This window comes from Bison bison, unplaced genomic scaffold (assembly GCF_000754665.1).
Source record: "Bison bison bison isolate TAMUID 2011002044 unplaced genomic scaffold, Bison_UMD1.0 scf7180017864474, whole genome shotgun sequence".
NCBI lineage: Eukaryota > Metazoa > Chordata > Mammalia > Artiodactyla > Bovidae > Bison > Bison bison.
Genome location: NW_011495035.1, coordinates 4,303,288 through 4,328,434, shown reverse-complemented (window position 1 = coordinate 4,328,434; position 25,147 = coordinate 4,303,288). Strand labels below are relative to the sequence as shown.

The window sequence follows — 25,147 nt, the reverse complement described above, 5'->3', positions numbered from 1 at the left end:
TTAGCTCTTGCCTTTTTTTTTTTTTTTTCCGGTATGTTCTCTTTCTTTTTTCTCCCAAAAATATTTTGTACTGGGGTGTTGCCGATTAACAATGTTGTGATGGGTTTGGGTGAACAGTGAGGGGACTTAGCCATACATGTGTGTGTATCCATTCTCCCCCAAGCCCCCATCCTGTCCAGGTCAGCACATAGCATTGAGCAGAGTTCCATGTGCTATACAGTATGTTTTTGTTGGTATCCATTTAAAATATAGCAGGGTATACATGACCTTCCCAAAGTCCTTAACTATCCCTTCCCCCTGGCAACCATGAGTTTGTGATAACTATACTCTTCAAAAATATGTTTACATTCTTTTCCAGCCTGAAGTTGGACATAATCAAATTCATATATACACACACTTGCCTCTCTCTCTGGAAAACCCCTAAATTTCCTCATATTCTAACTGTGTTGTCAAGTGTTTTCTTTGATTCATTAATTCTTTTCCAGATGGTTTGCTCCTGGTAGGTTTCTAGCAAGGTCTTTGTTGCTGTTCAGTTGTGAAGTCATGTCCGACTTTGCGACCCCACAGGCTGCTGCATGCCAGGCTTCCTCGTCCCTCACCATCTCTCAGACTTTGCTCAAAAGCAAGTTCTACCCGTGTCTAGTAAATCATTTTAGAAAACACTGCTGGTTCTTCTCTGTCCTATGCCTAGAGCCCCGTGGCCGTGCAAGCAGTTGCATTCTTGTTCCTTTCACAAAATTAACCTCTTAAGCTTCATTTATATTAAAAGTCTCTATCAATCTCTGACAACAAAAGAGAGATTTCAGAATGGGGCGCCCAGCCACCCTCTCTAGTGCACTTGATCACTCACTTCCCTGGAACATATCAGGGTTGTTGTGCCACTTAAACAAGGTTTCTCCAGGTGGCTTCCAGCAAGGGGTCCATCTCCTCTGTGTCCCGTGCTGGACCTGAGAGTCAGGGGTATGCCTGAAAGGACCCCCTACCGTGAATGCTTCCGCATGACCAAACCAGAGAGCAAGGAAGTGAAATCAGGAGGTTTTAACTGAGTACCCTGAGGATGTGAAAGGATTTGTGGACACATATCGTGCTCCCTGGAGAAGGCAATGGCACCCCACTCCAGTACTCTTGCCTGGAAAATCCCACGGATGGAGGAGCCTGGTAGGCTGCAGTCCATGGGGTCGCTAGGAGTTGGGCATGACTGAGCGACTTCACTTTCACTTTTCACTTTCATGCATTGGAGAAGGAAATGGCAACCCACTCCAGTGTTCTTGCCTGGAGAATCCCAGGGACGGGGGAGCCTGGTGGGCTGCCGTCTCTGGGGTCGCACAGAGGTGGACACGACTGAAGCGACTTAGCAGCAGCAGCAGCATCGTGCTCCCAGGATGTGACAGTATTGCTGGAGTAGGGGATTGTGGATTTGTGTCTAGAATGGCTGTAAGGCGTAGGTCAGGTGTTGGGGAATGTGAAATGATCAGAGAGCACCTCAAAGTCCAGTGAGATTCACATTAAAAGTCATCATCATCATTTGAGCAATCTTCTCATTTTACAGGTGAGGAAACTGAGGCCCAGAAAGGATCCATGTTTTCTTTTAAGTAAAGTAGAATATTTTGCTTACTTGCTCTTCTTGATTCCCAGCATTTATCAATTATAAGACTCATGCATATGTAATATAGTGCTTTTCACCCACTTCACGTTTTCTACGAATATCTTTCATTTCACTTTTTATTTCTGTTCAGTTCAGCAAACTTATCAGGGGCCTCCTATGTGCTGGGTGTTCTGTGCAGCTGAAATATGCAATTATTCTGCTATTCTTACTTCCCAGAGTTTAATCACCAAAAAAGCGAGGATCAATTATTATAATGTGGTCATATTTTAAGCCCTCCGGTGCCTGTGAAGTCAAGAGGAGAGTCATTTTATTTCCTGTTTCAGAGGTGATAAATATCCTAGGATGTCATCATTATTCTTTTGGTGCCATTTATAAATCACGTTTATAAATCTTTGAGCGAGAAGTACCAACTTAAGTTTATTTTTGATTCATAAAGGTCCTAAATCTTCCCACTTTCTGTTTCTTCCACCGTAGATGTCTCCAGAGCTGGTTATTCCCACTCATTTTCATTGGTTCTTCTTTCAAAGCCAATATTTCCAGAAGTCTGCATTAATTTCTCACTGCAGTCATTAGGTAATTGTGTATTTCAGGGGAGATAACTTACAGTGGATACCATCTATTGATGTCAAGTTGTTCATGGTCTCTGGTTGCAAGGGAGGGTCTCAGCACTGGATGACTGTGTTGCCAATCCCAGAAAGCTATATCTGGATTCATTTCTGCATGTAAGCACTCCTAAATGGAATATTCGTACCTATTACAGATGAAGTGAACTGGGAGGAGCAAGGCTTTTTTTTTTTCTTTTGGAACTTTTATTCAAATTAAGAAATATATCTCAACCCAGCAGAAAAGATACAAATATTTTCTCCTCTAACTGAAATTTCTGCAACAAATTGAGCAGTAATTTGCATTTAAAAATGGAGAATTTTTCCAAACTTGAGGACAAAGACAAGGTTAGCTTTTGTGCTTTCATTGTATGAACTAGATAAGCAATGAAATAGTACCTCTTCCCAAGGACACAGCATCACTCTCCAAAATGATGCTATTAGAATAAAATATGGAGCCCTGTTTCCCTGAGAACACTTGAGCAACAAGAGCTGTGCCAAAAAACCAAAAACAAGGCAAAACAAAGGCTGTCTTGCTATAGCGCAAGCTTCAGTTGTGCCGTTTATCTTTCTCTGCTTAGTTCTCCCATGAGATCTGAACAATTTTCATTATGAAAAGGCCCATAATCGCCCATCATAATACCACTTTGAACTGCTGACGTCCAGTAAAGGTCAAAACTAAGAATCCAAAAATTCCTGTAAGTGGGCCTGGTTTCCTTTTTTTTAATACTATAATGCCATGAATGTGGGGCAGCTTGTGTGAAGGACAAAGAGTTTTAGGAGCAAGTAGGTAGAGCTCCCCTCTTTGAGGCTGGGGAGTACATGTTCCACTTTGCAGAGCAAATTGTTAAGACTTGACATGAGTGTCTTTTTTTTCTTAGTATTATTTATTTATTTGGCTGCATTGGGTCTTATTTGTGACATGCGGGATTTTCCATCTCCCGTTGCAGCTTGTGAACCCTTAGTGGGAACATGTGGGATCTAGTTCTCCGACCAGGTATCAAACCCAGGCCCCTGCATTGGGAGTGTGGGATCTGAGCCTCTGGACCGCTAGGGAAGTCCCTGAGTAGCTTTTTTAATCAATCAGCAAAATAAGCCCATCTTCCTCTTCTTATCTAACCTCCCTATGATTTTGCAGCAAAAGGGGAGAGATACAGGATTCCAGAGTCTTAGGAAGCAAAGTCTCCAGTAGTGACTAGGGGCTTAGGTCAGAGCAGGAACAGCAGGTGCTGCATGGTGTCCTCGGCATCCACAGGAACTCGTGAGCAAAGGCCCCCAGAAGGAGCAAGGGCTCGGGACCTGCCTAGGTCCTTCTTCAGTTCAAGGTTTTGACATTTGGCACTTGCCTCTGTCTGTCTTGATCCTCACACTTCAGCAGGTACTTTACCTTTGCAAAGAATGCTGTATTTGGAGTTAGGAAGCCAAGTTCAAGCTCCCCAAACTACTGTTTGATATCTATAGAACCTTTAGGCAAGTCACTTACTCTTAATCTCAGCTTCCTGTGAAAATGGGAATATGGTGGAAATTGGGAGAGTTCCACTTCCTCAGCCTCAGAGAGGAGTATGGTCTGCTCCCTTCCCGCCTCTCCAGTCTCTTCACATAAGCATCTCTATGGCATGTATCTTGACCCTGGTGTACCAGCTCTCTTCTAGCCACAGGACTTTGCACGTGCTACTATCTCATCTGGAATACAGTCTCCTCCCTTCTTCCCCACGTAAATCCTGGCTGTTCTTCTGATTTGCCCTCAACATCTCTTTCGCAGAGGCGTCCCGTCTTCCCAACACCTGACCCCTGTCCCTGCCAGGTTGTCTTTCCTTCCCTCAGTTATGGGATTATTAGCATCTGTCTCCTTAGCCAGACAGTGATCTTCCTCGGGCAGCTTCTGTATTTGTTTTCGCTCACAAACGTACTGGAGTTTTAGTCATTCTGTTTTTGTATGTGAATAAGTGATTAAATGTACAATCCGTAAGCCTCGTGTATGGTACATAGAAAACACTCAGAAGTGTTAGACGTCATTCGTTCAAAGAAATCACAGATAGGAACTCCAGCCTAAGTACCTTTGGCCTTTGAATGACATTTCAAATTCCAGCTATGCTTTCAGTTTTCCCCTGGTGTGGACCTTTTCAGTTTAGTTCAGTCGCTCAGTCGTGTCCGACTCTTTGGGACCCCATGAACCACAGCAGGCATCCCTGTGCGTCACCAACTCCCAGAGTCCACCCAAACCCATGTCCATTGAGTTGGTGATGCCATCCAATCATCTAATCCTCTGTCGTCCCCTTAACCTCCTAGCCTCTATCTTTCCCACCATCAGGGTCTTTTCCAATGAGTCAGCTCTTCACATCAGGTGGCCAAAGTATTAGAGTTTCAGTTTCAACATCAGTCCTTCCAATGAACACCCAAGACTGATCTCCTTTAGGATGGACTGGTTGGATCTCCTTGCAGTCCAAGGGACTCTCAAGAGTCTTCTCCAATACCGCAGTTCAAAAGCATCAATTCTTCACCACTCAGCTTTCTGTACAGTCCAACTCTCACATCCATACATGACCACTGAAAAAACCATAGCCTTGACTAGTCGGACCTTTGTTGGCAAAGTAATGTCTCTGCTTTTGAATATGCTATCTAGGTTGGTCATAACTTTCCTTCCAAGGAGTAAGCGTCTTTTATTTTCATGGCTGCAGTCACCATCTGCAGTGATTTTGGAACCCAGAAAAATAAAGTCAACCACTGTTTCCCCATCTATTTGCCATGAAGTGATGGGACCAGATGCCATGATCTTAGTTTTCTGAATGTTGAGCTTTAAGCCAACTTTTTCACTCTCCTCTTTCACTTTCATCAAGAGGCACTTTCTGCCATAAGAGTGGTATCATCTGCGTATCTGAGGTTATTGATATTTCTCCTGGCAATCTTGAGTCCAGCTTGTGCTTCCTCCAGCCCAGCGTTTCTCATGATGTACTCTGCATAGAAGTTAAATAAGCAGGGTGACAATATACAGCCTTGATGTACTCCTTTTCCTATTTGGAACCAGTTTGTGGTTCCATGTCCAGTTCTAACTGTTGCTTCCTGACCTGCATATAGCTTTCTCAAGAGGCAGGTCAGGTGGTCTGGTATTCCCATCTCTTTCAGAATTTTCCATAGTTTATTGTGATCCACACAGTCAAAGGCTTTGGCATAGTCAATAAAGCAGAAATATATGTTTTTCTGGAACTCTCTTGCTTTTTCCATGATCCAGCAGATGTTGGCAATTTGATCTCTGGTTCCTCTGCCTTTTCTAAAACCTGTTTGAACATCTAGAAGTTCACTGTTCATGTATTGCTGAAGCCTGGCTTGGAGAATTTTGAGCATGACTTTACTAGCGTGTGAGATGAGTGCAATTGTGCGGTAGTTTGAGCATTCTTTGGCATTGCCTTTCTTTGGGATTGGAATGAAAACGGACCTTTTGCAGTGGCCACTGCTGAGTTTTCCAAATTTGCTGACAGATTGAGTGCAGCACTTCCATAGCATCATCTTTCAGGATTTGAAAGAGCTCAACTGGAATTCCATCAGCTCCACTAGCTTTGTTTGTAGTGATGCTTCCTAAGGCCCACTTGACTTCCCATTCCAGGATGTCTGGCTCTAGGTGAGTGTGAGTGATCACACCAGCATGATTATCTGGGTCATGAAGATCTTTTTTGTACAGTTTTTCTATGTATTCTTGCCACCTCTTTTTAATATCTTCTGCTTCTATTAGGTCCATACCATTTCTGTCCTTTATACAAATGCTTTTTAGGAAATTGAAGGTATTTGAGAAGACACGGCATAATTTATTTAGAAAGGTGATTATGGACAAGCCAACTAATGATTATGACTCTATAAAGACAGAAGAATAAATAGCCTGTTCTCTCAGAATTCAGGAGTAGTTCTGTTTTCACGCTGACACCAGGCCCTTTTCAACTGATTTTTTTAACCGCTAAGCCTACATTTACTCGGGGCTTCCCTAGTGGCTCAGTGGTAGAGAATCCACCTGCCAAGTAGGAACTGTGGGATCAATCCCTGGGTCAGGAAGATCCTCTGGAGGAGGAAATGGCAACCCATTCTAGCATTCTTGCCTGGGACATCTCACAAACCAAGGAACCTGGCAGGCTACAGTTAATGGGGTCACAAAAGAATCAGACATGAGTTAGCGACTAAACAACAACTCCATTTAGTTTTCACAGTATTTTCTTCAAGGAGCCTATCACAGTCATTTTATCAGTTTTACTATCAGTCTGTAGATCACTAGATGAACTAGTTGGTGATACAGGAGCCAAAATTAATTTTCATCAAAGTGATATATATCAAAATTTTGCTTCTTTGGTTGGAAAACTGACAACAAACAAAAAAAAAAAACCAAAAAATTCCAAACCCCTGTTGAGGTTCCAAACCAGATTTGAGGTTACACAAATCCCTGACAGCCAAGAAATTCTATTTATAGTGAATCCACTTTAACTTTGATTTTCTTTCTGGAACTCATTGGTTTGTTACCTGACCTTCGTGTTGTTTAGAGATAGCTAGGAGATTTCATAATCTTGTTAAAAGAAGCAAATAAAGTGCAGGGCATTACGGCCCGTAAGCATTTTTCAAAATTAGCTTTCTTGACCTGACTCTTCTTTAAGATTCAAAGGCTTCAAGAAGTCTGAGGCTACTTATTTCATTAGTGGGTAAGAGTTTTCTTTTTTAACAGATTTTTCCCTAATTGGACTATTTTAAGTGGCGTTCCATTGTCAGGACTTCATAAAATGCCTTGGGATGTGGACATTCATAGGACAGACATGCTAAAATGTGATGAGACAACTTAGTAAGATAGAATTTAGAGAAAAAAAAATAGATTCCTCTCTGCTTTGAGTTTCTCTGCAGTTGAGTAGGGATAGGTAAGTGAATCTCATTAAACGTGGTACCATCACCATGAGTTCCTGAGAAAGGACAGGTGGCTGAGCCCACCTGGTTGAGCATGGTGGAGCTCACCCACCCCCACCTAGGCACGTCCAGCGAACGTTCTCCTTTGACGACGATCTTTGTTCTTTCCATTTGAGAGTCATGTTCCTCATCTTGTGCCTCCCCCTCTGTCTTTCTGATGACTCTGTTTCACCCTTCCCCTGCTTCCTGGGGTCAGTATGCATGCGTGCTAAATCGCTTCAGTTATGTCCGACTCTTTGCAACCCCAGGGACTGCAGGCCACCAGGTTCCCCTGTCCAAGGGATTCTCCAGGCAACAATACTGGAGTGGGTTCTCATGGCCTCCTCCAGGGGATGTTCCCCATCCACAGATCGAATGCATGACTCATGTCTCCTGCATTGGCAGGTGGGCTCTTTACCACCCACGCCACCTGGGAAGCCCTGGGGTCAGTGTAATCAGCTGTTGGCACTTCTCTTTGCTTTAAGGCTGAGGTTGGGTCACAGCACTCCAGCTGCACTGTCCAGTGATGAGAGTGGACTCTTGAAGTTGGGCAGACCGGGTTGAAATCCCATCTCTACTGCTCATGAGCTGCACGCCTTTGAGAAAGCTGCTGGCACTCCTTGGACTTAACTTCCTGATGTGTAAAAGCAGAGATAATACCCCTCACCTCACCATTGACCTTCTTCCTGTGACCTGGACACAGTTGTCCATGTAAAGCATGTAGCACAGTGCCTGGCACAGAGCAGACACCCAGAGCTGCGGGTTCAGAGTATTACATCTTCCAGAGGGATACCTGGATCTAGAAGATGCCTTCTTTCCACATTGATGAGGGGACATAAAGCCTTGTTTATGAGTTGTTCTTACATAATTTTGCAGTAAAGTTTCTACTGAAATTTGGCAGGTGGAATTTTTAGGAACCACATGTGGGCCACTACCCCAGGACAAAGCAGTAACTATGAGCCAGACTGCCTTCTAAGCCCTTTTCAATAGATTTACACAACTCCACTTAGAGACAAAGCACAGGGAGGGTAGGTAGTTTCTCCAGGTTTCTAGGCAACCCACTCCAGTACTCTTGCCTGGAAAATCCCATGGACAGAGGAGCCTGGTAGGCGGCAGTCCATGGGGTCGCTAAGAGTCAGGCACGACTGAGCGACTTCACTTTCACTTTTCACTTTCATGTGTTGGAGAAGGATATGCAACCCACTCCAGTGTTCTTGCCTGGAGAATCCCAGGGAAGGGGGAGCCTGGTGGGCTGCCGTCTATGGGGTTGCACAGAGTCGGACATGACTGAAGCGACTTAGCAGCAGCAAACAATGACTCAGTTGGTAAAGAATCCACCTGAAATGCAGGAGACCCCGGTTCAATTCCTGGGTCGGGAAGATCTGCTGGAGAAGGGATAGGCTACCCACTCCGGTATTCTTGGGTTTCCCTGGTGGCTCAGCTGGTAAAGAATCCACCTTCAATGTGGGAGATCTGGGTTCAATTCCTGAGTTGGGAAGATCCCCTGGAGAAGGGAAAGGCTACCCACTCCAATATTCTGGCCTGGAGAATTCCATGGACTGTATAGTCCATGGGGTCAGAAAGAGTCGCACACGACTGAGTGACTTTTTCACTTTCACTTTCAAACAACAGTCAGCATTGGGTACTGTGCTAAGATCAGTTGTCACAGAAGCATAAGAAGTAAGAGCTGAAATATCCCCCATCTCCAACTGAGAACACAGAGGCACAGGAGTAGCGTGACCCACCCTAAGTCACACAGCCGGTTACCTGGCCGAGCAGGAACTCAAGGCACCTGTGCGTCTCATCCCAGAGCCCCAGCAGGGCCCATCCTCCCCCAGTGTTCCTGGGCCTTGGTTACCACGTGATCAGTGCCTGGCACCCAGTGGATCCCCACTAGTTCCACGATCGAGTGAGGACAACAGAGATTTAGTAGCTGTTGAATCCCCCCTCTGTGCAGGGCCATGATTACCTTCTCTGCACAGCCTAATTAGTTCGGACACCACCCAGTGAGTTAGGGCCTGCTGTAAACCCATTTTAATGATAGAGAAACTAAGGCCCCCGGAGGTTAAACTGCTCGAGATGCTTCAGCATCTCCGTGACACAGCCAACACTGAAGCCCAGGCCGTGAGCACTAGGGCTGAAGTTTTTAGCTTTGACTGTGGACCCTCATCATACATAGCACTCCTGCCTGTTCTTGCCTGTCTTCATGTTAGAAGCCCCTCCTCACTGGAAACTTAATGACTGCGGTGACACAGAACATCATTAAGCATTGTTGTAAACTGTGTGACCATGGTCCTGTGGATGGAAGAGTCTTCCTATACATCCCTTCCTCTAATGATTAGACACTTGAAGGTAGAAATTTTAATTCTAACCAGCCAGCCCTCAGTTTTTGAGGAAAACAGCTAACAAATTTAAGTTTATACAAGTGACATATGAGCCCAGTATGAAGTTCATACCAAGCAGATGAAAATGACATAATAAAATGGTTTCCATAAACCTTTGAGTGATGCCTGCAAAAACCTGGCCACACTTCCTTTCTTCTATGTGTGGCTGTATTTGCTATTATCACAGGAGACCATGCCAGGCAATCATGATCAGGCTTCCCAGGTGGCGCTAGTGGTAAAGAACCCACCTGCCAATGCAGGAGACATAAGAGACGCAGGTTCCATCCCTGGGTTGGGAAGATCCCCTGGAGAAGGGCTTGGCAACCCACTCTAGTATTCTTGCGTGGAGAATCCCATGGACAGAGGAGCCTGGCGGGCCACAGTCCATGGAGTTGCAAAGAGTCAGACATGACTGAAGTGACTTAGCACTCAAGTATGCACAGGAGATGCCAGTGTGGATGGTTAAATGAAGTAAAATTGATGTGTAGGAAGAAGTATGAATACTTCTTGAACTAAGCATGCATCTTCCAATTCAAGGTGAAAGCCACCAGCATCTTAATGGAAGGTGTTTGGATGCACAGACCCTCTCTGTGCCCCTTGATTTCATGCCCATCCCATGGTGATGATAGTAGGGCTTGCCTCATGATTCTGTGAGTTGGTGTATACATAGTGCTTAGACCAAGTCTTCATCTGACACACAAGGGTGCTGATTCACAACTTAAGTGTCAGAAGCTCCAACATTCAGTCTCACATCTTCTGGTCACTCATTAGGTATGAAGGTGAGCAATGCCGCACAGAGAGCTGATAGGGGCTTTCTCAGGCTTTTCAACCTGCAAGTACTCAGGGAAGACCCCTGCTGACAACCCTCCCGGCATAGGGTGAGGGAGCCGAGCACCCAGCGGTCCCCTCCGTACGTCCAAGACTCAAGTGCACGTGTCCGTAGGCCAAGCCGTCATGTGCTTCCACTGCAGCCAACTCCTGACCCAGGCAGCAGAGCCCACCCACGGCAACCCTTCTGGCTTTCACTGTGAGTTAGAGAAGGGCCCTCCTTCCTCTGGGTGGACATGATGTGTTGCCCACCTGCCCTCACCTCACCTGGCCCAGGCACAGCGCTCACAGCTGAGTCCACACCACTACTGGCCAGGGAGGGGAGAGAATTGTCTGCGGAACAGAAAGAAGAAATTTTGCGTTTCTTGTGAGGTCTACAGATGTGTCATTTGTCTCTTTCCTCTCCACTGGGGATCAGGGATTCTTTTTTTACTTCCAATGGCCCCACTTTGTCACCTGCAAGTTAAGAACCCAGAGACTTCAGAAGAGCTTAGCTGGAACTGCCTTGGTTCTTCATAGACACTCTAAGGCCTCTCTGGACCTCATATATATTTTTTTTCTCCAAAAACTAGAAGGTATGCCACGAAATGCCAACAAGTGTGCATGAGGAGAACGTGATGGTCTACAGACATATAAACAGGTCACTTGGGTGATAAATATTTGTGAGGCTGCTGCATGCCAGCCACTGTGCTAACCTCTGGGCATCCTATAGTGAACAGACCACACACTCTTTTGCCCTTGTGGAACTTGGGGGCCCCACGAGAAAATACAGGCACTCAACAGAAAAGCAAATAACTACGTAATTACACATCTCCAGAAAGCTGTGAAGGGTGACATCCCATTTGACTCAGTGACATCTCTTTGTGGGAATGTCCTCCAGCATCAGTAATTTGCATGTAGAAATGGTGAGGCAGCTGGTTGGACCAGAAGGGTTGGCCAGGGCTTTGCAGATAAGTAAGAAGGAATAAGAGAAGAGCAAGGATGGTTGAAGACATTTGCAAGGACATCCTCCAGGAGCGAACAGTGATGAACCCTGGCATATAAAGGACCATATTTAAGTGACTTATAACCTGAAACCAATCCCTTTCCAGAGAAACTGAATATGTACCTGGAAAAGACACTCGAGTTTCAGAGAACTTACAGGACCTAGAAAGTAGACAGATTCAGCTGTAGAAACACCTTGTTTCCAAGTACTTAAAACAGGGCTTTCCTGTTATGTATTGAGCTGATGCTGTAAATTACTACCTTTCAGATGAGGTTAAAGTTGCATGTTCATTTTAAGACGCAGAATGGTTCAGATACACTAATTTAATGGACAACAGTGGGATTTAGGGGTGATGATATCAAAACTTCCAAAAGAAGATAAGGAAGATTTTGTTGATGAAGGTAGGATACTGACCTGAGAAGAAAGCATCTTGTAATATTTTACTACTAATCATTTTCAATAGAGTACATATATGATTTTTAATAGAGTACATGTATGATTTTTAGCCTGTTTCTTTCAGACATGTCATCTTTTTATCAGTCAAGGGCTGGTAGCCAGGTATTTTTTACATTTACGGGGTAAAGTAAAGGATTTTGAAACATGATAGGCTTAAGTTTGACAGAAGATTCTTCTGATAGGAAAATTACCCAGGCTATACATTCATCCATATAGGGAGATCAGAATATGATAAGGAGAGGAGCTTCCAGCTGAAGACATACCAAACTTATGGAAATAACGTCAGGACAGATAATTTAGAAATTACCATGGACAAACCTCATTGAGGTCCTTATTGCAGACCAAATGCACTCGCATGGATTTAAGTTCTTACTGCATCAGAGCCGAGGTCTCTGAGTGTAGTGTTCTTATCCGTGCACATCTCTGAAGTGAGTACTTTCTTCACACACATCTCTAAAATCAGTGCTTTTCACAGAAACATTAATTTGAACACCATTTGTTCATTAAGACCCATCTTCCCTCTTAGCCACATAATACCCCCATTTTAGATAAGTTGGCCTTCCCTTTATCGAGCCCCAGAGCAGACTATAAATTTGAAATAAATTAAGACAGACAGGAGTTTCCTGAATGAGAAAAGGTGTTTTTTTTTTTTTTTAATCCAGCCTAAATCAGGGCATGAAACATTTTACTTTTTGTTATGTATTTTATTATCGTCTATTGCTTCCATTGGGATCTAAGTTTTAATTAGTTGAAAACATAGGTGTGATATTTTGCAGAATGCAATCACTGCCCCTGTATTTAATTAAATGAACCCTATAAAAGTTGGGTTTTAGCCTAGGGCATAATTTATAATAGGCCGAATTTGAAACTGCATAAGCACTTTATACTGGGGCCATTTGCACATGTAATAGAAATCGAGGTGATTGCTATCTGCCGAACCACAGAAACCAAATGTCTTCCCATAAATAGAAACTTATTTTCTAATTTAGAAGGGGTATGCCATGTCTTCTCTGAATATAGCTTAAAATATCCTGAACCGCTTACAGTTTTGTTGTAGGGAACTTTGAAGCTTTCTGGCTCCTCTCTTTTGTTGTGCTGTTTATAATTCTGTCAGTTTATTTTTGGTTGGGCTGGGTCTTCGTTGCTGCACGGGCTTTTCTCTTGTTGCGGGGCACAGGCTCTGGGACACAAGGGCTTCAGTAGAGCACAGGGCCAGTAGCTGTGGCACACGGGCTTTATCGCTCTACAGCATGTAGGATCTTCCCGGATCAGGGGTCGAACCCGTGTCTTCTTCACTGGCAGGCACTGAGCCACCAGGGACACCCCAGCTCCTCTTTGGAAAGGTGATTTCTGAAAGTGTATGACAGCAGTTTTCACCAATGGAATGTCTAGGTAGACAGCGCAAACCAAGACTCTTTGTAACTCACTAGCTTAGTGTTCCAGTGTAGACTTGCCTCCTCGGCCAGATCAAGCCCCTCCCTAGATGCCAGGAGGAAATTCTACCCACAGTGCATTTCTTCTGATCGTTTCATCAGTGGCTTTCCCGTGCCATCTTTCCCCAAGAAATTCTTCCAAGCGGTGTCCCTGCAGCCAAGAGGGGAGCAAGTCTCGCTAAATAACCTCAGTAAATGCTTGATGAATGCATGAAAGATGGACAGGGGGATTATCAGTGAGATTTACCCCCAAATGGAAGAGCACCCCAGCTTTGCTTTAGTTCTCAGGGCCGTGGAATACATACCCATGGGCACCTCAAAGAGCCACAGTCACGCTACCCAGGCTTCAGTGCGACCAGGAAGGAATCGCTGCATGCCTGCAGCATCTCATCCCTGGAGATCTCCTGCTCGGGGCCCTCTATAAGTTCCCTCAGTGTCCTGTCAGATTTGCAACAGCGCTGTTTTGCCCTGAGACAAACCGACTCGATTTTCACCCTAATTGCACCTCCATCCCAGGGGACCATCCTCAGCCTTAGGTGAATAACTTAAGCATTTAATGTATAATAAAGTTTGCCATCAGCATTTCTCTTTCGAAAACATTCCATTTACTTGGTTTTAGAGCCGCATAAACTGTTTTAAAAAGCAATCTGCTCAATTGGGCGAGTTAATGATATTTAATTTGACTGGGCCAAACGTCACGGGATGAGCATCGCGCCTGTAATTGCAGCCATCATCGTCGCCGTTTGGCGTAATGTACGTGTAATGCTAATCCCGGGAATAAAGGTTGTCGTTCTCGGTCGGCTGACAGCGTGCACCGGAGTTATCACCTCGCCGAGTCTCTCACTGATGTGATTCCAAGATGACAGGGTAATAAGTGTTATGTGCACAAGGTAATTCAAAACAAATTTGGCTGCAAAAATAGATTGTCTAGGAGAGTAAAGTCCCACCTCGTCTCATCCTCTTTTAGAAGAATGTACCAATGCTTGCAATAGCTTGTCAGGAAGTTCGTATGGCAGGGGTCAAGTCCCGTAGAATTTATCTGTTGCACCCCCACACACAGAGAATTCCAACCTGCAGACTGAAAACATTAATATGTATGTCAGTGGCTCATGAACATTTGGGCTAGGGAACTTCACTGAAAAATAAAGAAGCCCCTCAGTATACTAATGTGTCTCTTAAGGCTACCTAAGCAGGCTGCATTTTGCTTCTCTAGTTTGCAGACTGTCGTCTCCTGGGAAAATGTGGCTTTTTGGGGGTAGGATCCCTCTTAGCCCTGGTATCTAGGTAAATTCTTCTTATGTGCATGCTAGGCTGTAAAGTAGATGATCTCATTAAACTTTAGAATAACCCTAAGAGGCATGACACTATAAGTACATTTATTTTGCATTAATGAAACTGAGACTCGGAATAAACGGTCCAAAACGACAGTCTCTAACCCTGGTCCGATCCCATAGTTTGGGACCTGGGGCACTCCGGCCCCGAGCTGTAAGACAGGAGCGGGCCCCCTGGCTTGTGGAGGGGCGTATTTGAGCTGTGCTTGATCAGTATACGCCTGAGGACTGCTGAAGGTGTTCCACCAGGTACGGCGCTCTTTCTGTGGAACCCAGTCTTGAGCAGGGGTGACAATCTGGTGGGCGATGAGAGGACATTTCAGTCACCCTCAGGTTCCTGGCTTCCCAGAGGGTTTGCCACTGTTCTTTCTCTGCATCTTAGACCATAGCGATGTTGTGGGTGTTGTTGCATCTGTGCCTTGTAATAATATCCTAAGTTGGACAGATGCAGAAAAGCCTTTTTGTGTTTGTAAGTGTGCATGCACCCAGACACAGGGCAGCTCTTTGTCCCCGAGAATCTTCTTAGCATAGACTGATGCAGGAGAGCCCTTCCTTTCAGTTTCTAGGTACCATTTAAGCATCTGCTCAGTAGTTCTTTGCTATTTTTTAGTCGCTAAGTCATATGCAACTCTTTGCGACCCCGCCAGGCTTCTCTGTCCATGAGATTTCCCAGGCAAGAATACTAGAGTAGGTTGCCATTTCCTTTTCCAGGGGATCATCCACACTCAAAGATCAAACCTACATCTCCTGCTTTGGTGGCAGATTCTTTACCACTGAGCCACCAGGGAAGTCCTCAGTAGTTCCAGCGTTGGTTCCTAACACCTATGCAAGGAAAGCAGTAGATGCCATCACTATCCTATAAAAATAAGCTTACTAAGATATAGATAGTCCTTATCAGAAGAGCATTTTCACTCACTGTCTTATACAGATCAGAGAAATGTCAACAGAAACAAATAAGACGTCCCTGTGTAACTTTACAAAACATCTGTGCGATAGCTGCACCAATCGGTGTGTTCTGGGCTGCAGGGAGTTAAGATCCAAGTTAAAATGGCCTAAAGCATGAGGATTGTGTTCTCAAATGTGACAAGAACTTTAGGATTAAGAGGTTCTAAGCTTAGTCCGTTCATTTGCTCAATGACAATCGTCAAGAGATGCCAGTTCTCCATTTTTCTGCTCTGCATCCCTCAGTATGTTAACCTGGCCTCAGAGACCCAGCTCCATCACTAAGCAAAAGGAACCAGACCTCCACACAAGCTAGAGCCAATTAAACCCACACCTCAGGCCTCCCCAAGGGGGAATGTTGTCTGATCTAGTGGAAAGGAAACACAATCCAAGCTCTTGTTGCAGACAGGAAGCAGAAGGAACAAGGAGAGACACTTTTTATCAGGCAGCTAACCTTTCTGCTGAGGTATTTGCAAGACATTATAATGTGGGTAAAAAGTAAAGACTCCCAGGATGGATTTTTTTGAGACACAATTTGAAGACTCCTTAGAAGAAAATCCCATGTTCGTTCCCTTTTGGCAAAAGTCCTTGTATTATAAAGAGTTTTGACATAACTTGCAGAGCCCATTCCAGTCGTGCTGTCTTGAGTTTACTGTGAGTAAAACTACCTTTAGTATCAGCCGTCGCCAGCATGGAGAGCTGGCAATGGCCAAACCAGTATCTCCTAAGGGTGCTGTGATGTGGCGTTAATAGGATCCAGGGACAAATTTTGCTGTGACATCATAAATTCATTATCTGACTCAGCTGTCAGGCATTAATGGAAGACATGGCTCAGATAGTTCAGCCTCAGCACTCCGCCTTGATTTTCATCCCCCCTACCTCATCCCTGGGCCCTCAGAGTTCTCAGCTCTGAGCAGAGAAGGTGTCACTGTGCTCAACTGGTTTGGAAAGCTAGAAAGAATTCCTTCATGTCCTTTCATTCTGTCCTCAGTGGAAGGAGAGTGATGACAGTTGTGGTGTTAAATCCTGGCTCCCAGTCTTTCAGGATGAGGGATTGTAAGACTTTGATGGTTCAGCCATTGACTTATTTACTGGTGCACTCGAGGCATTTCACAGCTCCGAGTTCCTGCTCTGCCTAACTCCCTTATGATGATAGTAAATTACTTAAGTGGATTGACTCCAGATCATTAATAATCTCCACTGGCGTGATTCATTTGAGCTTCATTACAAGGAAAGAATCTGACATCTATTCCTCAATCTAACAGTTGTTTACCAGGCATTTCAGCCTCAGAGTTCTCGTCCCCGTAGGGCCGGAGTGAAAGGGCTGAGAACAAAATAGAAAAACTGCTGCGCCATCAGTATTCATGTGCTGCTTGGGTACAGAGAAACCGAAGAGCTCTACCTCAGAGGATGGACCTAATAGTCTGTATGCTTTGAAGTAAATGCTGCTGAGGGCGGAAATGTAGAAGCCAGGCAGGACAAGTAAGGTTCAGAGTCGGTTTGGGCATTTATAAACAAAAGACGTGAATTTGTCAGTGCTGCTGTCCAGAAAAGATCTGAGACTCTGGGGAACTCCTGCTAACATGCATTCTACACAATATGATTATTACACCATCATTTTATATCTGATTTTAAAAAGTAGACCAACTTCTTGGGGAATGCTGCTAAGTCACTTCAGTCATGTCCGACTCTGTGCGACCCCGTAGATGGTAGCCCACCAGGCTCCCCCGTCCCTGGGATTCTCCAGGCAAGAACACTGGAGTGGGTTGCCATTTCCTTCTCCAATGCATGAAAGTAAAAAGTGAAAGTGAAGTCGCTCAGTCGTGTCTGACTCTTAGCAACCCCATGGACTGCAGCCCACCAGGCTCCACCATCCATGGGATTTTCCAGGCAAGAGTACTGGAGTGGGGGAATAATACCAAAATATTCCAGAGTCTGATAACTGCCATGCAAGTGCAATTCTTAGACATCACCAAAGTACTGGAACACAGCGTCACACTCCTTGCCTGTGGGGGATGAGACAGGGAAGGTAAATGAAATAGGTGAGCTTCCGTGTTGCTGGGAATGACTTCATTTTCTAGATGTAAGGTTTTGGCTTCTCTTTCCTCTCGTGTAAGCTCTTGTACAGAGAACCATGTTTGGTTAGTTTGGATTCTACCATTGGAAAGAATCCTGCTCGCAGCATCCGAAGTTGTGACCCATTAGTAACAAGCAAGGACATCGCGTGTGGCTTATTTGTGGCTATAAGGGGAGTGGGATGAACATGCTTTGGTCCCGCTACCTTCCCAAGGCTGTGATGAGAAAAGTGTTAAGAGGCATCTTCATTTCAGCCACGCAGTAGACAGTGGGCGCTCAGGAAAGATTGCCATAGCAAAGGACTGTACACAGTCGGGAACAGCAGAGCAGTAAAGCTAGATGCTGTTTCCGGAACATCCCCAAAGTGGCAGGTCATTTGTGCTCCTTCTTGATCCCTGCCGTATCCACCTATGGCCTGATTATCACTGACTTAATATTCTCAATTGACTTTTTAAGGAAAAGCAAAGGCATTCCTTTAAGAAGGAAATGCCACATCCCTTCCGTGAAAGGAAAGCCAATCTCCCCTGACACGCACTGGGAAAATACACAGCATTCAAAGAGAAAAATTAATTAACATCCAGTTATTAATAGCTCGTATGGCACGATAAAGGCTGGAGCCCGAGGCTGCTCCTTTCTCTCACAGGCAAGACTAGGAGGGGGGTGAAACTGTATAAAGACATTCCAGTAGGAAGCCAAGCCTTCCCCACCATGAGGTTTATTGTTTCACGTCTGATCCGCACACCTCCACACTCACCCGCTTCCCACCAGGCATTCCTGGGGAACCTGACACTAAGCAGTGAAGTTCTTGGACACTCCCGAGTTTTCCTTTTAGCTGCTTGTACATGAAAACCATCCTCCCAGCTTCTGCTTAATTCAGTTCAGTCCAGTTGCTCAGTCGTGTCCAACTCTTTGCAACCCCATGGACTGCAGCACACCGGTCTTCCCTGTCCATCACCAACTCCTGGAGCTTGCTCAAATTCATGTCCATCAAGGTGGTGATACCATCCAACCATTTCATCCTCTGTTGTCCCCTTGTCCTCCTGCCCTCAATCTTTCCCAGCATCAGGGTCTTTTCCAGTGAGTCAGCTCTTCATATCAGGTGGCCAAAGTATTGGAGTTTCAGCTTCAGCATCAGTCCTTCCAATGAATATTCATAACTGATTCCCTTTAGGATTGACTAGTTGGATCCCCTTGCAGTCCGAGGGACTCTCAAGAGTCTTGTCTAGCACCACAGTTCAAAAGCATCAATTCTTCAGTGTTCAGCTTTCCTTGTTGTCCAGCTCACACATCCATACATGACTACTAGAGGGGGAAAAAAAAAAAAAGATAATGCTGTTAAATTCAAACAGAATTGTTAATCTTTAACAAAATCTGCTTAATTATAATCCTCTAAGCACTCTCGTATTTTTCAACAGGTCAATGGCAAAGACTTATCCAGAGCAACTCATGACCAGGCTGTGGAAGCCTTCAAGACAGCCAAGGAACCCATCGTGGTCCAGGTGTTGAGGAGAACACCACGGACCAAAATGTTCACTCCTCCGTCAGAGTCACAGATGGTGGACATGGGAACACAGACAGACATCACCTTTGAGCACATCATGGCCCTGAGCAAGATGTCCTCGCCCACCCCGCCTGTGCTGGATCCCTATCTCTTGCCAGAGGAGTAAGTAATAACACGTCCTTTTCTAACTTTTATTTTTTTGGCTGTGCTCTGTCTTCACTGCCACACGCAGCCTTTCTTTAGTTGTGGCGAGCAGAGGTTACTCTCTAGATGTGGCCCGTGGGCTTCTCAGTGCAGTGGCCTCTCTCGTTGCAAAGCACAGGCTCTAGAGTGCGGGATCTGTAGTTGTGGCGCACGAGCGTAGTTGCCCCAAGGCATGTGGGATCCTCCCGGACCAGGGATCCAGCGGGTGTCCCCACCATCACAAAGTGGATGATCACCCAGTGGACCACGGGGAAGCCCGTGACCATGCATCTTGAGTGTGTTAGGGGTGGCACAGAAGTACAGGGAAGTCAGTGTCTTCCTTTCTGTGTGAGGAGAAAAATGAACACATCTTAACCGTTTTCTTCCAAGTTGCCTGTGTTTCACTTTATTGTTTATAGAGGCGATAAATTGAATCCTGCTAAAAACCGCCCCGACATATTAATTACTTTATTATAACCCTGGAGCGGAGTTATTCAAATTATAGCCGAAGAACAAAATTACTTACAAATGTCATAAAAGTTGTTTCAGAATAAAATTTAATCACCGCAAATGGCAGAGGAAAGGTTTGGTAGTTATCACTACAAGGAATGCTGATGGTTCTTTTAAGGAGACAGCAGAGTAAGTTGTGAGTGTAAAGGGAGCCCTAGAGGTGGTGCCTTCTGCTTTCTTGGGTCTCATTTCAAACCTGGATCCGTGGAATAAATCCACACATGCCTCATATAAGTACTGCACTTACCGATTAAATAACAGCTGTGATCCAACACATCGCAGTAATTGCTTTACACAACTCTCCTCCTCCTGCACTTACTGCCGGAGACATCGGGTAGTTCAGAGCCTTTGACGTGGCCAGACCTGATGCTCAAACTGATCTCTCGCTGCGAAACGTGCAGTCTGTTTGCCTGGGCCTTGTTTTTCCTCTGTTAAAATGGGGTCATAATAGTACCCATCTCACAGAATTGTTGAAAGATTAAATGAAGTCACGTGGAAAATTCTCAGCATGGCATATGGTAAGCACTGGATGAATGATTGCAGTGATCATTGCTGATTTAATCAGTGGTGTAAAATAGGTAAGGGGAAAAAATGAGCAGGAAATTTGCTCAGGTGTCCGTGTGGCTTAAAAGATGTCCATTTTAAGCTGGTTTGTCGTATGTGATTTGGTCTGTCCGTGCGCAGGGTGTCCACTTTCCCCTTAGCCTCTCTGGATGATACTACAGTCTTGCTCCTGCTCCAGGTCGTTGCCTCGATGCCTTACTTCAAAGGGCACGTCCACCTCTTCAAGGGGCAGCCTCTGAGGGGTACCTGTCGGGTTTCTGTTAGCAACTCGGTTGCAACAAGCATGCATTTCCTGGGTTCCATCACATGCCAGACAGAGGCTGGCCTTTCATCCCGTGGTTCTGATGGTTAGCTGTCGTCAGAACCCAGGGCCGACTCCCCAGGTGTGGCAAAGGGAACTGGGCTGCAGCAGACAGCGCATGGAGGAGGAGGGGGTACCTGTCTGACACAGGGCACAGGGCGGTGTGCCAGCACCTTGCTCTCACCTACTTCTCACGCCTGTCCCTTCCGTGCCACAGGGAACCACAGACTCAGCAGTTCCGCCCCCCACAAGCTGGCAGCCAGACTGAGAGGCAAGCCAGTCGCACCTCATCTCGCAGACCTCACCCGAGATGCTCCAGAGCATCCCAGTTACTAGGGAACAACCAGACCATTCTCTGATTGCAATCAGTCAGATCAGTTATTTGACGTTTTAGACTCCAACTGCCTTTCATATTGATGAGGCTTGTAAGGCTGCTTCTGACTCTCAGTGTTGAACATCACTGTTACAGGCTTTTTAGAAGCCAAACCCTTAATTTGCTCTTAAAGTCTAGTTAACATGACATGACTCACCCCAGCCCCCCAGGGGCTATTTGAGAAATGTCAGGAGAGTGCAGAGGTCAGCCCGGCCCCAGTCCAGGCTGCAAGGTCAGAGGAGAGCAGGATTGTGCATCAGGGGCTGAACAGGGGGCGGGGTGGAGGGTGCAGCGGTGGCGCATTAGTTACCAAGAGGCTCGAGAGCCTAGGCCTTCCAGCCACATCCTCAGGGCTCACAGCCCTGGATGTGCAGGCGGCATATTTGCCTGATGGGTTCAGACAATTGAAAGCCAGCCTTCACTTGAGTGACTGCTCACGTCTCCTCTGTTGTTTCAAAACTTAATTCCCCCGGGGGAGAAGACACCAGAGTCCCCAGATGGCTGCGCTGACCTTTGAGAACCTGAAGGTTTGGGCCCCCAGCTAGCAATCCAGCTGAAGCTCTTCGTCTGCATCTGACACCTTTCAGAGCTGCTGCCTTGGCTCCAAGAAGTTCCGTCAGTGGTTTTGCCAAAGAGGTGGTGGGTTCTGTGAATTTTGTTTCACACACGTTAACCTAGAGAAACGCACGCCTCCATTCTCCTAGCCGTGTGTGTGTAGGGGAGCATGCATATATACATACATGCCTTGTATGCATGCAAGCACATATATTCCAGACATGTACCAGCGCATGGGTTGTGATGTCAAACGTTTTTCTTATTGTGAGACCATCAAAAGGTGAAAAAAGAAGACTGTCCTAGATGACAGGATCGCAGTTTTGGTCACAGCCCTTTGAACCTGTGTCAGAGGCCGGCACATGTCTTTAAGTGTTGCCTGAAGTTGAGCTTTTTTTCCTCCTCAGAGGTAAAATCTAAGAATGAAGCCACGAGCAGTAACTATAACTCTGTGTCCGGACTAGAGACTGAGTTAGAAATGAATTATATTGACTCGAATGACTCGTGGGCCAGGGGATGGCCACTGGAAGGAACAAAGCCAGTCTTGGCTCTTAACTTGTATCTTTTTAGATTTTTTTTTAAATTGAAGTATAGTTGATTTGCAATGTGTTAGTTTCTGCTGTATAGCAAAGTGATTCAGTTATATATTGGTTTCCCATTATGGTTTATCACAGAGCATTGAACAGAGTTCCCTGCGCTATACAGCGGGACTTGTGTTTCCGTCCTGTATCGACTAGCTTAGATGTGCTGACCCCAACCTCCCACTCCATCCCTTCTCCTCAGCCTGCATCTTAACTCTTTCTTCCAGAAGAAATGGACATAAATGAAGACAATGGAAATATTACAAGGGAGGTCCTGACTGTGCCGAGAAACACAACCAAAGAGACTCCAACTAAGACCTTAGACTCTCCCTGTGACCCTGCTGGAGTTTCCTGAGGGGAAAACAGAGACTCGGAACTGCAAGCAGGGCCGTTTTAACGTCCTTTCATCCTTTTTCAGGCATCCCTCAGCCCATGAATACTATGATCCAAACGACTACATCGCAGGCATCCATCAGGAGATGGACAGGGAGGAGCTGGAGCTAGAGGTAAGAAGAACATCTGCATCTCATGTAATCAGTCATTATTAAGGCAGTAAGTTCTCTATCAGCATATGTTATTGATGCTCATGTAAAGTACACTTTTCATGGATTTTGGAAGCACGTTTGGTGAGTCTAGAGCTGTCTGGAACACGGCTTTGCAAGAAGGACTATTTAATAGTCTTTACAAGACAACACTGCTTTTTGATGATCATTGTAACAATGCAGAGGTCATTAAAAAGCTATCAAATACCTTGGGAGCTCGATTTATGGAGGATGGTGTGTAACCAGAAGTGGGGTCAGCTGCTCACTGCTCAAAAGCCATTAAAGAGGCCAGGTTAGTGGCAGCTTACGTCATGGGTAGTCTAGTCATCCGGTAGATAACTTCTCCCACCTGGCATCTGTGAGGCAGTATCTATAAGGCAGAATCATAGGATATGGCTCAGAATATTACCTATAGCCCTTGAGAAGGAGCTAAAGGTCCTGTGTGGTTATATGTTAAGTCACTTCAGTCGTGTCTGACTCTTTGCTGCCCTATGGACCACAGCCCGTCAGGACCCTCTGTCCATGGGCTTCTCCTGGCAAGAATACTGGAGTGGGTTGCCATGCCCTCCTCCAGGGGATCTTCCTGACCCAGGGGTCATACCCACGTCTGTTTTGTCTCCTGCATTGGCAAGTGGGTTCTTTCCCAGGTCCTTAATTATGCTCAGTGACCAAAGTATTATTTGGTCTCCTTTGACTATTTCCTTTGTTTCTGCATGTTCTTCTCTGAGTAAACTAATTCTTCGGCTGAAGTTTTTCCACAGACAGAAGGCAGGCAGACCCATAGAGGTATAGATTTTGCAATTCCTTGGTATTATACTCAACTTCACAGTGGTGGGGTCTTAACGTTCGTCTTAGTTTCTGATGTCTTTGAGCATCTGATGGAAAGCTGTGGTCTCTCCCTGGAAAGATGCTCCTGTCTCTAAGAGTGCGCATGTGGTCTCTGGAGGGTCACTGAGTTCCACCGTATCTGCCTTATATTATCTGGCTGTATCCAGATACCAGCAGAACCACTGTTTGCTTTCTCTTTCCCTTTAACTCAACCCAGCTTACTTAGACAAGAAAATTGTAAAGTAAATACTTTATCACTTGCTGGGGCAGAAAATTCAGCATCAATTTCCATGAATGGAAGGTGCCGTAAACACACTGGACACGAGGCAGTGTTTCGAAATCCTAATGCCTGTCCCTGGTGCCGCCGAGGGCTGGACACCCAGGGCCGTTCTCTCCACTACCTCCTGCTTGCTTTCTCTTTGTCTGAGGACATAGGCTGATAGCAAAGAAGTGTTGAGACTAGCCCAAACTGAGTCTTTCTTCCTAAACAAAATAACTTTGTGTGAACTAAGGAAGTAACTTCTTTGCGTGAACTGAGAACAGCTTGCTTTGGACTGGAGCGAGCCGCTCTGAAACACCTCCCTTGGGCCTCGTTATTCAAAGTGTACTGCAAAAACTGGGGCGGCAGCACCTGAGGGGTTGTGAGACATGCAGAATCTGGGCCCTCAGACCTACAGAATCGGAGTCTGCATTTTACCAAGACCCCCAGGTGCTGCTTCCGTGCACGTGGTGAAGTCCCAGGGGCCCTGACCTGAAGGCCACAGGCCCAGATAAGCCCCGCTCCCACCTGCCCTTGTCACAGGTCACGTGATTGAGGCTTTGTGAGCTTCCTTCCCTGTGGTGTGAAGCTGTGCCTCCCAGCATCTTCATAGCACCCGCACCATCCGTGCAGAATGAGGCCTCATGGACTAGAGATGACTAAGGCCCTCGTGGACATTCAGGACTCGGCTCAGATTTCTTCCCATTCATACATAGGCAGCACAAAGACTCTGCACACGTGCTTACGTTCAGTTCTGCTCACCTGCTTTTACTGAGCATCTTACATTAAATATCCAGTTTGGTGCAAGAAACACAAAATCAGCAAGTCGTCACCCTGCCAGCCCTTAAGGAGCTCCTAGTACCTACTTTGGTTCATAGCAGTTAGCTTAGACACAAGCTTTTCATCTAGAGAACAAGACAGTGGCCATTCTCCATCTGTAGCCCCTGTGAGCAGTTACCATGAAGTTCAGTGAGTCCACACCAGGCAGGAAGACCGCTTTTACACTTGGACTTTTGTTGATAGCAGCTTAGATGTTTCCAGATTATTTCTGTTTATTAAGTGCCGTCTCCTAAAGCAAACCCGGTGGTTTCAGATGAGTGGCCTGTCCTCAGATCAGAGGTCAAGACTCAGGGAGATTCTTCCTGAACCTCCCTGGGGCGGCTCAGCAGGAGGGAACAGTGTCTGTACCTCCAGGAAGGCTCTGTTTTTGGAGGCGTGCCTTTGGGAGGCACCCTGGTCAGTTCAAGAAGGTTAACGACCAGCAACACAGCCGAGAGCTGGGCTTCCGAAAGCAGACCCAGTTTTCAGAGGGAATGGTGTGCACCATCATCCCCACTTCCTTGCGAGATTTCTTAGCAGAGACAGGTTGTTGACAGTTCTAAAGTCCCATCAGCCTGTT

General features: G+C 45.7%; 1 protein-coding gene across 2 annotated transcripts in view; it reads left to right on the top strand.

Annotated features, from left to right (window-relative positions):
* PDZRN3 (PDZ domain containing ring finger 3) overlaps positions 1–25,147 on the top strand; it is an 80,829-nt gene that overhangs the window by 38,956 nt on the left and 16,726 nt on the right. For both annotated transcript variants that reach the window (XM_010862003.1, XM_010862004.1), the window contains exons 2-3: positions 18,970–19,217; positions 22,538–22,625. In XM_010862003.1, coding sequence (XP_010860305.1) covers positions 19,081–19,217; positions 22,538–22,625 — 225 coding nt within the window. In that variant the 5' untranslated portion in view covers positions 18,970–19,080. The remainder of the gene's footprint in view (positions 1–18,969; positions 19,218–22,537; positions 22,626–25,147) is intronic.